General features: G+C 42.7%; 1 protein-coding gene and 1 long non-coding RNA gene across 4 annotated transcripts in view; one reads left to right on the top strand and one right to left on the bottom strand.

Annotated features, from left to right (window-relative positions):
* Nucleotides 1-8084, bottom strand: part of MAPKAPK5 (MAPK activated protein kinase 5) — a 36906-nt gene extending 28822 nt beyond the window's left edge. For 2 of the 3 annotated variants that reach the window (XM_004753263.3, XM_004753264.3), the window contains exon 1: nt 7953-8084. In XM_004753263.3, the coding sequence (XP_004753320.1) occupies nt 7953-7988 (36 nt within the window). In that variant the 5' untranslated portion in view covers nt 7989-8084. Of the gene's footprint in view, nt 1-1793; nt 1932-7952 lie in introns of all 3 variants that reach the window. The other variant, XM_013056546.2, reaches the window with a different exon arrangement.
* Nucleotides 8085-8727: 643 nt separating this feature from the next.
* On the top strand, nt 8728-10440 carry LOC106005849. Its single transcript, XR_001179539.2, has 2 exons — nt 8728-8909; nt 9068-10440. It is a non-coding gene; the product is annotated as an uncharacterized LOC106005849 (long non-coding RNA).
* The last annotated feature ends 6395 nt before the right edge of the window (nt 10441-16835 follow it).

Here is a 16835-nt window from a genome sequence, read left to right as displayed (position 1 = left end):
TAAAAAAGAAGTTTTGATCTGAATGAAAATAAAAACACAATACAGTAGTCACCCCTTATCTGTGGGGTTTCATTCCAAGACTCCAGGGAATGCCTGAAATCAAAGCTGGTGCCAAATCCCATATATAAATTATGTTTTTCCTATCATACATATCTATGATAGAGTTTAATAATTTAGTTTATATAACTTAACATTATAAATTACAATTTATAAATTAGGCATGGTATGAGGCTAACAATAATTAATAATAAAATAGAACAACTGTAACAATCATCTGTAATAAAATTTATGTAAATGTGATCTCTCTCACACACACAAATATCTTTTTGTACTACACTCACTCTTCCTCTTCTTGTGATGGTGTGAAATAATAAAGTGCCTATGTGATCAGATGAAGTTCGGTGAATGACATATGCGACAAGGCATTAGAGTACTAATGACCTTCTGATGGCTCAGAAGAAGAACTGTCTGCTTCCAGACTATGGCTGACCATGGGTAACTAAAACCATGGAAAGCAAAACCATGGCTCTGAGGGGATTATATGCTAAACTTTATGATGTGCAGGTAAAGTGGTATTTAATGTAAATTTACATCTCTAAATCCCTAAATTAAAAAGATTACAAATCAATAACCTAAGCTTCCACCTTGAAAAACCAGAGAAAAAGAAATACACTCAAAGCAAACAGAAATAATAAAAACTAGGGTAGAAATTAAAACAGAAGACTGAAAATTCAAAACCAAAAGTTGACTCTTCAAGATGACAAAATTAACAAACCTTCAGCTAGACTGAAGAGAGAAAAAAACACAAGTTGTTAATATTAGAAATGAAAGAGGGGGCATCACAATTGACTTTATAGGAATCAAAGCATTATAAAGGATCACCATTAACAATTTTATGCCAAGAAACTAGACCACTAGATGAAATGGACAAATTCTAGAAAGACATAAATTACTAAAACTCACTCAGAAAGAAATAGAAAATCTGAATACATCTGTAACAAGAAACTGAATTAATAACAACAATAAAAATCTTCCCACAAAGCAAAGACTTGACCCACAGTTTTGGTGGTAAATTCTACCAAATTATTTAAAGTGCAGTTTCTCATCTCAGCATCACTGACATTTTGAAGCAGGTACTTCTTTGTTGTTAGATTGTCCTGTGCATTATTAAGATGTTCAGGAGCATTCCTGGCCTCTACCTGCTAGATGCCAGAAGCATCCCCCACCTGCACTGAATAATCATAATGTCTCCAGACACTACCAAATGTCTTATGAGGGACAAAAATTGCCCCCTATTGAGAACGATTGATTTGATGAAGTAATACCAAACCTCCACACAAATTCTTCCAGAAAATAAAGAAGGGTATACTTCCCAACTCATTCTGAGTCACGTATTACCCTCATACCAAAGCTAGACAGAGGCATCAGAAGAAAACTAGAAACCTGTATCTCTCATGAATACAGATACAAAAATCCTCGGCAAAATTATTAGCGAACTGAATACAGAAACATATAAGAATAATTTTACATCAGCCTAAGTAGGGTTTACACCAAGAATGAAAGATTGGTTTAATATCTGAAAATCGGTTAATGTTACTATATACCACATTAAGAGTAAAGAACAAAAACTGTATGATCAACTCAACAGGTGAAGAAAAAGCATTTAACGAAAATTCAATACCTATTCCTGGTAAAAAAAAATAAATAAAATAAATAAAAAAAATAAAACTCTAGCAAACAAGAACAGAAGGAAACTCCTCAATTGGACAAAGGACATCTACAAAACCACTTACTCAGTGATAAGGCTTTAATGCTTTCCCCCTGAGATCAGGAACAAGGCAAGATGTCCATTTTTGCCACTTTCATTCAACTTTGTACCTGAGGTTCTACCCATGGCATAAGGCAAGAAAACAAAATTAAGAGCATACATCCTGTAAAGGAAGAAGTAAAATGGTATTTATTTGCTGTGAAAACATGATTTTTATATGTAGAAAATCCTAAAGAACCTACAAAACAACAAAAACAAAATCTAGAACTTAGCGACTGTGATAAGGATGCAAAACACATTATCAAAATATATAAATGAACTATATTTTTATACACTAGTGACATACAATCCAAATGAAATTAAACAACTCTAAATAGCATCACAAAGAACAAAATATTAGGCATAAATTTATTAAAAAGTGTAAGATCCATACACTGAAAACTACAAACACATTGCTAAGAGAAACAGGAGAAGCCCTAATGAAATGGAGAGCTATACCATGTTCACAGATTAGAAGACAATATTGTTAAGATGGCAACTATCCCAAACTGACCTACAGATTCAATGGAACCTGTCAAAATCCCAGCACTCTTTTTTGTAGAAACAGACAAGATGATTCTAAAATTTGTCTGGAAATACAAAGAACCTGAAGAGGCAACTTAATTTTGAAAAAGAGAAACCAAGTTTGTTCTCATACTATCCAATTTTGGAAATTTTACTATAAAGCTTCAGTAATCAAATTAAGTATGCTACTAGCATAAGGATAGTCCTATCGATCAAGAACAGAACAGAGAATCCAGAAATAAACTCACACACTGATGATAAACTGATTCTTAAAAAAGGTAATACATAGTAACTGTATAGGCAAATGACAGTGTTTTGAACAAACTGTCCTGGAACAACTGGATATCCATATTAAAGACAAACAAACAAAACTTTAGACCTATATGTAACACCACACATAACAGTTAATTCCAAGTGGATATTAGACCTAAATAAACAACTAAAAACTGCAAAATTTCTAGAAGAAAATGTAATTGAAAAGTCTTGTAAACTGAGGCTAGGCAAAGATTTCTTAGCTATGACACCATAAGCACAATCCATAAAAAAAAGAAAAAAAGAAAAAAAAAAGATAAACTGGACTTCATCAAAATTAAAACCATTAAAAGTGAAAAGATAAGCCATAGACTGGGAAAGATATTTGCAGATCATATATCTGATAAATCACTTTTATTCAGAGTTTAGAGAGAACTCTTCTAACTCAATAAAAGCAGCTCAATTTAAAAAATGAGTAGGGGTGCCTGCATGGCTCAGTGGGTTAAGCCTCTGCCTTCGGCTCAGGTCATGATCTCAGGGTCCTCGGATCAAGCCCCGCATCGGGCTCTCTGCTCAGCGGGGAGCCTGCTTCCCCTCTCTGCTTACTTGTGATCTCTCTCTGTCAAATAAATAAATAAAATCTTTAAAAAAAAAAATGAGTAAAAGATTTTAATACAATTAAATACCAAGAAAAAAAATACGTGAATGCCAAACATATGAAAAGATGTTCAATAGCATTAGAATTAGTTTTTACTCAGAGCATGTAAAGAACTCTTACAACTCACTAATAAGACAAATAACCCAATTTAAATATGGGCAAATAATTTGAATAGACATTTCACCAGAAAAGATACACACGGGGCGCCTGGGTGGCTCAGAGGGTTAAGCCTCTGCCTTTGGCTCAGGTTATGATCTCAGGGTCCTGGGATCGAGCCCCCCCTCCGGCTCTCTGCTCAGAGGGGAGCCTGCTTCCCCCCCTCTCTCTGCCTGCCTCTCTGCCTACTTGTGATCTCTGTCAAATAAATAAATAAAATCTTAAAAAAAAAAAAAGAAAAAAGAAAAGAAAAGATACATAAATGGCAAACAAGCACATGAAAAGCTGACCAGCAATATTAGTCATTAGTGTCAGGCAAACGTGATACCACTACACTACAGAAACAATCATTAGTGAAATGCACATTAAAACCACAATCAGAACAACTACACAACCACTAGGATGGCTAAAATGGAAAGACTAATAATACCAAATATTTGTCAGAAGGGAAACAAAAATCAAAACAAAGACAAAAAAAACCAAAAAACAAAAAAGGCCCCTCAAACACTACTGGTAGGAATGAATAATGGTAAAGCTACTCTGGAAAAGTTTTGCAGTTTCTTAAAAAGTTAAGCATAAACTTATTATACCACCCAGTAATTCCATACCTCAGTATTTACCCAGAAGAAATTAAAACAAGGGGCGCCTGGATGGCTCATTGGGTTAAGCCTCTGCTTTTGGCTCAGGTCACGATCTCAGGGTTCTGGGATTGAGCCCTGCATCAGGCTCTCTGCTCAGCAGGGAGCCTGCTTCCCCCTCTGCCTACTTGTGATCTCTCTCTCTCTTTCTATCAAATAAATAAAATCTTTTAAAAACATAATTAAAACAAATATTTACACAAAAATTTGTATGGGCAAGTTTATCATTTTGTTCATATTAGCTAAAACTGGAAACTAGAATCTAAATGTCTTATCAACTGGGGATGAATAAATAATAAAGATTACACAACAATAAAAAAAAAAACCAAACCTCCTAATATATGCACTAAAAAGTATTGTAAGTAAAAGAAGCCAAATACATAAGACTATGTATTCTACAGTTCCATTAACTTGGAATTCCTAGAGACAAAACTAGTGGCAGAAAGTGTATCAGTGGTTGTCAGGAGTGGGGAGTGGGAGTAGAGGCTGACTACAAAGAGGCAAAAGGAACTTTCTAGGGGGATAGAAATATTTTTATTTCTTTTAAAGATTTGATCCATTTATTTGAGAGAGGAGAATGCAGGGTTGGCACGGGGTGGGGAGAGGTCTGGGGTGAGGAGGGGAGAGGCAGAGAGAGAGAGGGAGAGAATCCCAAGCAGGTTCTACACCCAGCACGGAGACCAAGGCAGGGCTTGATCTCATAAGCAAGATCATAACCTGAGTCAAAACCGAGTCAGACACCCAACACACTGAACCACACAGTTGCCCTGGGATGGAAATATTCTAAAACTGGATTGAGATGATTGTGATGATAGTTGCACAACTCTGTAAACTTACTAAAAAGTCTTCAACTACACACTTACATTGAGTGAATTTTAGGGTATATAAATTATACTGCAATTTTTTAAATATTTTTTAAAACTAAGGAAATGAATTTTCACTAAATTCATCAAATATTAATAACTCTGCCATATACGGGGTGCCTGGATGGCTTAGTTGGTTAAGCGTCTGCCTTTGGCTCAGGTCATGACCCCGGGGTCCTAGGATCCTGTCTGGCATCAGACTCCCTGGCCAGCGGGAAGCCTGCTTCTCTCTTTCCCACTCAACTTGCTTGTGTTCCCTCTCTCACTGTGTTTCTGTTGAATAAATAAATAAAATCTTTAAAAAAAAAAAAAAAAGAAGAAGAACTCTGCCATATACCAGAGAAGGCAAATATATAAGCGATCCCTAATTCCAAAATGCTTTCTCCAGGTTTAGCTAAGTGCCTTAAGAATAGTGAGGTCACGGGGCTAGAGGAGAAGAGACAGAAATGAGAAGCCAGAGCCTAAGGTTGTTGCCTTGGCCATATCCTAATTATTCTGAAGAGAAATAGGATGAGATGTTAATCAGACTGCTCTTACGTAGTCAGGCAGCAAAAGTTTTTTTGTTTTCGTTTTTGTTTTTTAAGATTTTATTTATTTGTCAGAGAGAGAAAGAGAGACGGAGCAAGCATGGGGAGCCACAGGCAGAGAGAGAAGCAGACTCCCTGCTGAGCAAGGAGCCCATCCCAGGACCAAGGGATCATGACCGGTGCCAAAGGCAGACGCTTAACCAACCAAACCACACAGGTATTCTAGGAAGCAGAAGTTTAAATGATCTGATTAGCCCAGGAAAACAGCTTTTCCAGCTAACTACACTGGTCTGACTTCACCACTGAGGGAGTCTCAAGAAAGCAAAACAATGAATATAATACAATGCCACAGAGAAGTTCTATTTGATGTGATGCTGGCATGCGTGCAAGGGAGTATATCCTAGTCAGTACTGGTTGTCAGATCCGATATTTTCAACTCCACTTATTTATGTTGCTTGGACACACTCAAACTAGTAGGCAGACTCACCAATGACTGTCAAGTACATGAAGAAAAGCTAAAAAAATTTAAGAAAGTCAGATTGGTCAATAGTGATCAAGTGAAGAAATTAAGACTTTCTTAAAATACTCTTTAGTTGCTATGAGCTAATATTCATTAAGTTCCTACTAAATGTTAGGGATTATTGTAAGCACATTTAGATATATTTGTTCATTAAATACTCAAAAAACCCTATGAGCTGTGGAGTGTTTTATCTCCTTTCTATGAGTGGGGAAACTAAGGGACAGGAAAGTGAAGTGACTTACTCAAGGACACAGCTAATGAATGGCAAGGCTGAGATTTTAGCCCTTGAGTTTACCTAGAGAAACAGTGGTAACCACTATATAACATTGCTACATTGCCTCCCCATTTATATATTTATCCATTGCAACTGTGTCCCTCTTCTGTTCAAAATTCCCTAGTGTTCCTCTGTACTCAAGGTCGAAGCCAAAGTCCCTACAATGGTCTACAAGCCCCTATGTTCTCTAGCTTTCCATCATCTCCCTAAAACATAATCACTGACCTACTGCGTTCACTTTGCTGTTCCTGGATCACGCAAGACTTCTACCTACCTCAGAGCCTTTGTATCTGCTGTTCCTACTGCCTGTCATACTATTCTCTGAGAGAGTGGAAGATTGCTTCCTTGTTCCCTTCAGACCTCTACACAAATGTGACCTCCTCAGAGAGGCCTTCCCTGATTACTCTTCCTAAAATAATACCCCCCACCCTTCTCATAATTATAAGCACTTCGCAATGTTTATTACCTAACTCCACCATCTAGAATATAAGCTCCATGAGAGCAGGGCCATCTGGGAGTGTGGCTTTGCACCACCAGTGCCTAAGACAGCACTTGGCAAAAAACAGACAATACCTGAATTTAAAAATCTGCCATATGTTTTGAGTCACAACCCAATCATATAACTTAGGTAACAATTCATGACCCTGTACCAATAAAATCCAAACCAAAAGAAAAAAATGCAGTCTTTTAGAACCTTTATTTCTATTACTTAAGATTTGATCTTCCTTAATGTGTATGTGTATATTTCCATGCCTTCTTTAAAAGGTGAAGTTCCTCTGGAAAGACAGATGACTTCTATAACTTTGCTAAACAAAAAATTATTACAAGTGTGACTTTTTAACTGTGTATCAAAGGGGGAAAATAAACCTAAGTTGCCAATGGATGCCTGTCCTTCAAGGGAAAATGAAATTCTTAAATACACTTATTTAATACTGCAAAATAAGTAAATGATACATATTGAACTTCGGGCTCAATTTACACAAGATTCTAATTTCCTAGAGACAGCTAGATGACTTTCTGACTATTAATACCTCAAAGTTAGCCTATTAAAAAAAAAAAGAGTAAAAAGCACATTTTTAAAAACTTCTCACTTTATTTGGGTCATTTTAGAACACACATATTTGCTTTGCTGTGGTTGTTAACAGAGCAGTAAGTCACAGAACACCATGAGCTCTTCCTCAATAAATTAAATGCTCCCTAGGAGGAGAGGAAAAAGGAAAAGGTGAGGGAACATACGCAAAAGTAAACACAGTATGTGCCAAAAGACAGATTTTTGTAAGAAGGCGAGCCACCCCTTCTGAAACTCCAAGTTTTGAGGAGGCTGGTTTCAAACAAATGGAGAGCGATGGGTAAAGTCCAACTCTCCAAATACTGTTGTAGATCATCCGGAAACAAATACTGGAGGCACTTGGAGAGTGATCGAAAGTGGAGTAGTAGGGCCCTCTCCTTCCCACTCATAACAAGTATCTCCACTCCACTCACCTCGCGATTTAGAGGAGTACAAATCACATCCCTACTTTAATCAGGGAAGTCAGAGGGAGTCGGACATCCCTCCCTATATATACACAAACCATTCGCCCCAGGGCTGTAAAACGCAGTCCACGGAATCTGGAAAGACAGAAACCCGGAGTCGCTGGCATCTCTTACTCCAAGTTCTCTCCGCTTTCTGAGGCTGAGCCGAGAGGAATGCCACAGGGACAAAGCGGGGAGGAAGGGGGCATCTCCCCCTTACCTTGATGGCTTTCTCCATGTCGCTCTCCTCGGACATGCTCCGTGGCGCCTCTACGGCCGGGAGCGGCGGAGACTGCGCACCGTAGTCCCACCGTAGCCGAGGGAGCACTGGGCTCGGCGTTCGGGCCCCCGGGCCTCGGGGAGACGGGCAGCAGCCGCCCCCAGGGACCGGCGGGGATGAGGGCCCCGGCGCCGGTTCCGCTTCGGTGGGCGGCTCTAGGCTGGCGGCGGCGGCCCCCGGGGACAAGCCTTTGTGCTGGGCCCCGCGCGGCCGCCTCCCGGCTTCATCCCCGGCCGGGGAGGCAAGCTCCCGGGGCAGGGCGAGGCGGGGAGGGTCCCCGTCCGGGGCGCGTAGTAGAGGCCTCGCGGGGCCGCCGATTAGGCCTGGGCTCGCCAGGTCCTAATGAGGAACCTGCGCCTCCGTCTCCGCCGCCGGCACCGCTGCGAAGCCGAAGCCGAGGCCGCCGCCGCCGCCGCTGCTGCTCCCGATGCCGCTTCAGCGCCACACATCGCCGGGACACCCGCGCCGGGCAGCCCTGCCGGCCGGCCGCCCGCCTGCCGGCTCTGTGTCCCGCCTGAGCTACGGGCCGCCCCTCCTGCCGCCCGACTCCTTCCCCCACGGCTGCACGCGCTGCTCGCCGCCGTCCGCGGGGGTTTCCGAGCGCCCCCAAATCACGAGGTTGATTTGCAGGCGTCTGCCAGGGCCCCCTCAAGCTGCGCCATACTCAAGACAGGCCCCGGGGCCCTCCGCAGCGCTGGCGTCGCGCTGATGGCGTAAGACGGCGGCGGAGCCACTGGAGAAGGCAGCCTGACTGGAGTGGCGTTCGCGCTGCTGAAGCCTCTCCCCGGCGGAGCAAGAGGTTTGTTCCGCCGCAAACAGACTTCGCGAAGGAGCCGGGGCGGGATGTTTCAACTCCGGATGAAGAAGAGGAGACGGAGGTCCTGGACGCGTCCAGCGGTAAGAGAACAGAACTGTGTATAATAATAGCAGTCATCGTTATATGTTCGGAGGGCTAATTTTACGTGAGGCTCTCTTAGCCCACCAGGTTCTTTCTGCTTGACAAAGGAGGCATTTGGTGCTGCGAGGTAAGTATGTTCTTATCCCCGCGTTTACAGGTTACATAGCTGAGAAGTGGTCAAGTCCGGATTGGAAGCCACGTTTGTGCCCCTTCCACTACACCAGCCACCTGTCCCAGGACCTTGTACGCGCTGTTGGCAGATCGCCTCTTGGTGGGTCTTCATTCGTTCAGTTACGTACTGAGCACCACCGTGTACCAGCCCTGCCCAGCACTTGGGAAACAACCGAAACAAGAGTCGGTACCTCCTCAGTGCATCTTACTTTCAGGAAAGCCAAGCAGCAAATAAGCAGAGGGAGACACAGAGTTTGTAGATACTGAGAAGAAAGTGAACAGGATGCTGAGGTAAGAGGATAACTGGAGGTGGGGACTTTTCCTGGTTGATGATAGGGGAAGGGTTCCTAGGAGGTAACATTTAAGCTGAGACCCCTGAGAAACGAGAAGGAGCTGACCGCTGGAAATCTGAGGAGGAGAGTTCTGGGCGGGTGGAACAGCAGGTGCAAAAATCTTAAAAGTGCAAATAAGCTGAATATGTTCAAGGACCAGCAGAATGTTCACCGTAGCTGGAGCAGAGCAAGTGACCAAGAATGAGGTTGGAGAGGTGGGCAGGAGCTGTATCATACACCCTAGGGTCATGGTAATGACTTTAGATTTTATTCTATGTCACTGGAAGGTTTTTAACCAAAGAGTGATGCGGTCGAAGTTAGTTATGTTTTGAAAGATCATTCTGCTAGATAGAGAAATATGGGCAAGCAAGAGTGGAGACATGGAGAGCTGTTGAGAGGCTATTGGCATAATCCAGATGAGCGATTATTTTGATGCTTGAACTCAGGCAGTGGCAGCAAAGATGGGGTGGACGGATTTATGGTATGTTTTGGGATCGAGTGGACAGTATTTCCTGAAGGATTCGATATGGAAGGTAAGAATAAGAAATGAAACAAGAGTAACTTATCCTGAGTCTGGCTTCAGCAACTGGAAGGGTGATGGTGCTGGTGAAGGTGGGGAATCCACAGTCTTTTGCTTTCGAGGATAATTTGAGGATTTTGTGTGATATAGCAGAGGATAACTCAAGTAATTGGATATATGTTGTGGTGCGGATGTGATCGTCCTCTTTGTTGGCCGTACGCCTCCTGTGCATTTCTCAGCCCCCTTTAAGTAGCAGCCAGTGCTGTGTTCTTCCCAATGAAAAGTGAACAGGAGAGATGTGCACCATTGTCGGGCTGGGTCCGGAAAATTGGTCAACAGGTGCTCTTACTTACTCTGCCAGCTAGACGATGATGAGAAGGTTCTGGACAAGGCAAGGCTTCAAGATGGAAGATTCCTGAGTAGAGGAGAACCTCTCCTCCTTTGACTTACATATCCACCCAGGACTGTTATATGGGAAAAAAATAAACCTTTATTGTTTGGATCTTTTATGTATTTGAGTCTTTTTGTAATAGCAGCTTTACCTGTGCTAACTAATATAAATAAAAGCAGTGGTCCAGTAGCGAACTTTGGGAGGACATTTCTAGATGAATTGACATTATCCATAATGGGAAATAAAAGGTGCTTGGATTTATCCATTTGTTGCTTCCGTAATAATTTATCAGGTGCCTTGCTGTGTCAGGCACTGTGTTACATATAGAAATCCAGAGATGAAGAGCTCATACACTGAATCTGGCAGCTCAACTCATTGACGATTACTCTACGTGTTCTTCAACCACATTCCAAATACCATTTTAGGGGCACCAGGGTGGCTCAGTCGGTTTCAGTTCAGGTCATGATCTCAGGGTCATGCGATGGAACCCCATGTTAGGCTTTGGGCTCAGCGCAGAGTCTGATTGAGATTCTCTCTACCTCTAGCTCACACTGTCTATCTCTCAAATAAATAAAAATAAAATCTAAAAAAACAAAATTTTTTATCAGAAAGACATGTCTAATTCTTATCCCCAATCTAAGTCAGATTTTCTTATTGTCTCATAACTTACTTTCTTGTACTTACCACAGTTTTTATTTATGTGTTTATTTGTTTTATTCTTATAGTATTTTTTTCCCCAACTAGGCTGTAAATGATCTCAAGAGAAAGAATCTTACCTGTACTATTGACCACATCCTCAAAACTTAATCCATTGCAGGTGTTTAATAAATATTTGCTAAAGGAATCAGTGAATGGAGAAAGCAGAGCCCAGAGGAAGAAGTTTCCCCCATTTTTTGCTGGGGAGGTGGCTGTGGTAGGCAACTTCTAATGTAGCCATCAATAATGCCCACCTCTAGGTATTCATGATCTTGTGTAATCCCCTCACCCTGCTTATGGGCTGATCTGGGGACTTGCTGCTGCTGCTTTTTTTTTTTTTTAAGATCATACTGCTCTTTTTTTTTTTTTAAAGTTTTTTGTTTGTTTGTTTGTTTTTTAAAGAGAGAGAGCATGAGAGGGGAGAGGGTGAGAGGGAGAAGCAAACTCCCCGTGGACCCAGGAGCCAGACGTGGGACTCGATCCCGGCACTCCAGAATCACAAGCTGAAGGCAGTCACTTAACCCACTGAGACACCCAGGCGCCCTGGGGACTTGCTTCTTTTTTTTTTTTTTTTTTTTTTTTTAAAGATTTTATTTATTTATTTGACAGAGAGAGATCACAAGTAGGCAGAGAGGCAGGCAGAGAGAGAGAGAGAGAGAGGAGGAAGCAGGCTCCCTGCCGAGCAGAGAGCCCGATGCGGGACTCGATCCCAGGACCCTGAGATCATGACCTGAGCCGAAGGCAGCGGCTTAACCCACTGAGCCACCCAGGCGCCCCTGGGGACTTGCTTCTAATGATGAGATGTCCTGCCCCAGATTACATTACAGATAAACTTTATCTTCCATCTTGGGCACCCTCTTTTACTCTCTTCCTCATTTGCTCTGAAAGAAGCCAGCTCAAATGTGAGGTTCTTTATTAGTTTCCTGGGGGCTGCCATAATAAATTACCATAAACTGGGTGATTTAAAATAACAGGAATTTTATTTTCTCACTGTTCTGGAAGCCAAAAGTCTGAATTCTATGTGTTAGCAGAGCTGTGCTCCCTGTGAAGTCTCTAGGGGAGAATCCTTCCTTACCTCTTTAAGCTTCTGGTGGCTTGCAGCAGTCCTCAGCATTCCTTGGGCAAAAGGAGTGCCTTAGGGCACCTGGGTGGCTCAGTGGGTTAAGCCGCTGCCTTAGGCTCAGGTCATGATCTCAGAGTCCTGGGATCGAGTCCCGCATCGGGCTCTCTGCTCAGCGGAGATCCTGCTTCCCCCTCTCTCTCTCTGCCTGCCTCTCCATCTACTTGTGATTTCTCTCTGTCAAATAAATAAATAAAATCTTTAAAAAAAAAAAAAAAAAAAAGGAGTGCCTTACTCCAGTCTCTGTCTTCACATGGCCTTCTTCTCTGTGGCCTCTTCTCTTCTCTTATGAAAACACTATCATTGCATTTAGGGCCTGCCCTAATCCAGTATGATTTTTTTTTTAAGATTTTATTTATTCATTTGGCAGAGAGAGAGAGCGATCACAAGTAGGCAGAGAGGCAGGCAGAGAGAGAGAAGGGGGAAGCAGGCTCCCCGCTGAGCAGAGAGCCCCATGCAGGGCTTGATCCCAGGACCCTGAGATCACGACCTGAGGCTTAACCCACTGAGCCACCCAGGTGCCCCTGATTTTGTCTTAATTACATCTGCAAAGATGCTGTTTCTAAATAAGGCTACATTCTGAGGTTCCATGTGGACATAAATTTGGAGGGGAGGATACAAATCAGCCTACTATAGTTGCCTAGTAGAGGGACCCACATGTCAAGGAACTACTGTCTCTTGCCAACTGACAATGAGAACCTGAGACCTGCCAAAGACCAAATAAATGACCTTAGAATGGATCATCCCCCAGTTGAGCCTTGAGGTGATTACAGACTTCTGTGCCAGGAGGAGGCACCTAGCTAAATTGTGCCCAAATTCCTGACCCACAGAAACTGAGATAACAAATGTTGTTTTTAGGACATCGAATTTCGGAGTAATTTGTCATGCAGCATAGATAACTAATACAGATTTTGGTGCCTGGAAGTGGGATGCTGCCATAACAACTACCTAAAATGTGGGAGTGGCTCAGAACCAGGCAGTGATGGGGCACCTAGGTGGCTCAGTGGGTTAAGCCTCTGCCTTCGGCTCAGGTCATGGTCTCAGGGTCCTGGGATCAAGACCCACATTGGGATCTCTGCTCAGCAGAGAACCTGCTCCCCCCAACCTCTGTCTGCCTCTCTGCCTACTTGTGATCTCTCTTTATCTCTCTCAAATAAAGTCTTTTAAAAAAAGAAAGAACCAGGCAGTGAACAGAGGCTGGAATGATTTTTAGGAGTGCATTAAAGAAAGCCTATCTTGAAGAAACTTATTAGAAATGTAGGCTTTGGGGGCACCTGAGTGCCTGGGTCGGTTAAGTGTCTGCCTTTGGCTTGTATCATGATCCCAGAGTCCTGGGATGGAGCCCTGCTCAGTGGAGAGCTTTCTTCTCCCTCTGCCCCTCACCCTGAGTGCTCTCTCAAATACATAAAATAATTTTTAAAAATCTGGACATTGAAGATACTGTCAGTGAGGGCTCAAAAGGAAGTAAGGAACGTGTTACTGAAAACTGGAGGAAAGGGGATCCTGGATATGAAGTAACACAAGGTTTAGAATCAGTGCCTTCAGCCATTTTGTGGAAAGGGAGAATGTTCCCAATGAAGTGGGTGATCTAATATGGCAGTTTCTAAGCAGAAGGTACTGCCTGGTTTTTATGAAACAGGAAAGAACCAGGACTTGATAGTTTTGAGATTTTAGTCTCTCTAGATGGCAGCCAGTGCTAAAATTCAGCAGTGGCTTTCAAGCAAGGATCAAACCCAGATTACTGCAAGGAAATCTGTCTGTCTTAGGGCTGCTGTTAGAAAATACCTGGCCCCCAAAATTCATGTCCCTGCACCCAAAATACATTCATTCTATTTCAACAGGCTCAAAAGTTAACTCTCCTACCTCAGCTCCAATGTCCAAAGAACCTAAATATCATCTAAATCACATGTGGGTGACACTAGGTATAATTCATCTTGAAACAAAATTCCTCTGTGAAATCAGATAAGTTACGTGATTCCAAAATACAGTGGTAAGACATGTGCAGGCTAGCCATTCCCATTCCAAAACGGAGAAATCAGAAGAAGGAAAGGGGTGATGGGTGCCAAGCAAGTCCAAAACCTAGTAAGGCAAATACCATTATATTTTTATTTTAAGGCTAGAGAATAATCCTCTCTGGTTTGAGACTCTGCCCTCTGGACCCATTGGGGTTGCAGTCCTACCCCTGCAGCTTTGCTAGACGAGGTCCCACTCACATGGCTCTGCTAGGTGGCACAGTCCTGCCCCCAGGTCTCAGATGAATCCTCTCTGGCCTGTCAAAACCAAGGCATTGGCCCTGATGATTCTGAATTGCCTTTGGGGTCATCTTTCTCTTTTCTTGAAGAATAGTGCACATTCACAGCCACTTAACTTTGTTGCCCTGTTTTATAGAATCTAAGAAGTCCAGAAGCCTTTCTTCATATCTTCCTGTCTTGGTTCCCTTCAGTTCAAACAAGCATTGTTTCTGCTCCTATAATCTCTATCATGTTAGTCTCTACTAACAAGTTTAGATGTATAATGTGTTATCTGTACTCATGATAGTGTCTATCATGTGATCGTCCAACCACATCCTTCGGTGTTCTCTTTCAAACACAGTTTCTAATTTTTTGGAATATGGACAGGCTGAGGATTTTCTAAATCTTTAGGTTCTAGTTCTTTTTGGTTTAACAATTCTTTCTTAGGCTCATCTCTTTCCTTTCACATTTTATTAGTAGGAGGAGGAATCAAGCTGCTGTTCAAACACATCTTAGAAATCTCTGTTGAGTATCCAGTTTCATTGCTCTCAAGTTCTGCCTTCAAAAGCACTAGGACACAGTTCAACCAAGTTCTTTTCCATCTTGCAATAAGGATTACCCTTTCTCCATTGTCCAACAACATGCTCCCCATTTTCCTCTAAGGCCTCACCAAAATGGACTTTCCCATCCACATTTCTAGCACACACCTCTTGACTCTTCCAGCCTCTCCCCATTACCCAGTTCTAAAGTCACTTCCACATTTTTAGGTATTTGTCACAGCAACACCCTCACTACTCAGTACTAAAATCTGTCTTCATCAGCTTGGGCTACTATAACAAAATACCATAGACCGAGCATCTTAAAAATAGACATTTATTCCTTACAGTTCTGGAGGCTGGGAAACCCAAGATCAAGATGTGGGCAGATTTGACTCCTGGCAAGACCCTGTTCCAGGCTTGCGGATGACCACCTTCTTGATGTGTCCCTCACATGGTGGAGAGAAAGCCTCCTCGAGTCTCTTTTCTTGTAAGGACACTAATCCCATCATCCTCATGACCTCCTCCAAACATAATGACGACCCAAAGGCCCTACCTCCAAATAACATCACGGTAGGGGTTGGAGCATCAACATATGAATTTGGTGGGGACCATAACATGACCTAAAGGTAAAGTAGAAGGTGTGACTATATAATAGTTTGTGAAGACTTCAGACAATTAAAGGTGGTACCTCAGAAGCCTGTTCAGTCATGGAAAGGGTCCTCTAGAGACACTCAGGGTGCTTCTCCCAGATCCTGTCAAACAAACATAAGGCCTCTAGGATGCTTGAGGTCATTGTTCCGCAGCAATCACAGCAGAAACTGAAGGTAGAGGAGGACTTTGTTCAGGGAGATTTGTGGATGTGGCTTTGATTTAATGGTGTGAACATCCATTAAGATTCCAGGAAGCCCAGGAGTTCTTGAAAGAGTCATATTTGGACTCTTGGACTGAAGGAGAAAGAGACAGCATAGGCTGAAAAGAGGCCTTCAGACCTCCAGGATTCTGGCAGGAAGCCAACTGAGGTGCTCAGCTGCACATATGTGCTACTTTTTATGAAATAGGATGACTCAGAGTGGAGCCAAGAGCCATGGATAATCATTCTCAGGCTCTGAGAACTCCTGAGGGAGTTGCCAACATTCGCCCAGCTGTGGGACTTACTGTGGGCCAGTGACTCCTTTGTGCCTCTCAGAAGAATGTCCATCACTGTTGTCCTCGGCTGGTCACACTGTAGTATGCTGGGGAGACAAATAATTTGCCTCCTTATTTTCATAAGTCTACAGATTGAAAAAATCTATACGTTGAGGAAATGTACTTAAGGAACTATACTTAAGGGATTAATTTACACCTAGACTTGATTTATTTTTGAGATTCTGGACTTCCTGCTGATGCTATAGTGGCATGAGGTTTTTGAGGCCCTTCAGAGGGAGATTTTTCATTTTTTGCATATGCAAAAGACATGAATCACTGGCTCCCAGAGGACAGGTTGTAGAGAGGGTAGCCTCTGGGGTGGTGCCTTGTGATACCTTTGTGTAGTTCCGCGCCCCCCCCCCCCCCCACTTGAAGGTGGTCTGGACTCGGTGATTTGCTTTTAATTAACAGAATATAGCAAAGTGATGGAATATCCCTTCTAGGATTAGTTTACAAACACACTGTGATGTGTGTCTTGGGCTCCCTCTCTCTTTTTTGCTCATTAGCTCTGAAGGAAGTCAGCTGCCATGTTGTGGGCTGTCTTAGAGAGGAGTGCACATGGCAAAGAACTTGTCTCCAGCCAGCAGCCCACAAGGCCCTGAGCCCCACCAAGAGCCATGTAAGTGAGCTGGGAAGTGGATCCTCCACCGTTTGAGCCATAGGATGACGGCAGCTCCAGCCAACACCTTGATCGTTGTGGGTTTTAAGCTGCCACATTTGTAGTCATCTGTTCCATAGCA

This window comes from Mustela putorius, unplaced genomic scaffold (genome assembly GCF_011764305.1).
Source record: "Mustela putorius furo isolate JIRA1106 unplaced genomic scaffold, ASM1176430v1.1 tig00537248_pilon_pilon_pilon, whole genome shotgun sequence".
Taxonomy (NCBI): Eukaryota; Metazoa; Chordata; class Mammalia; order Carnivora; family Mustelidae; genus Mustela; species Mustela putorius.
Note: the sequence above shows the minus strand (reverse complement) of the source record. Positions and strands in the feature narration are given on the sequence as shown.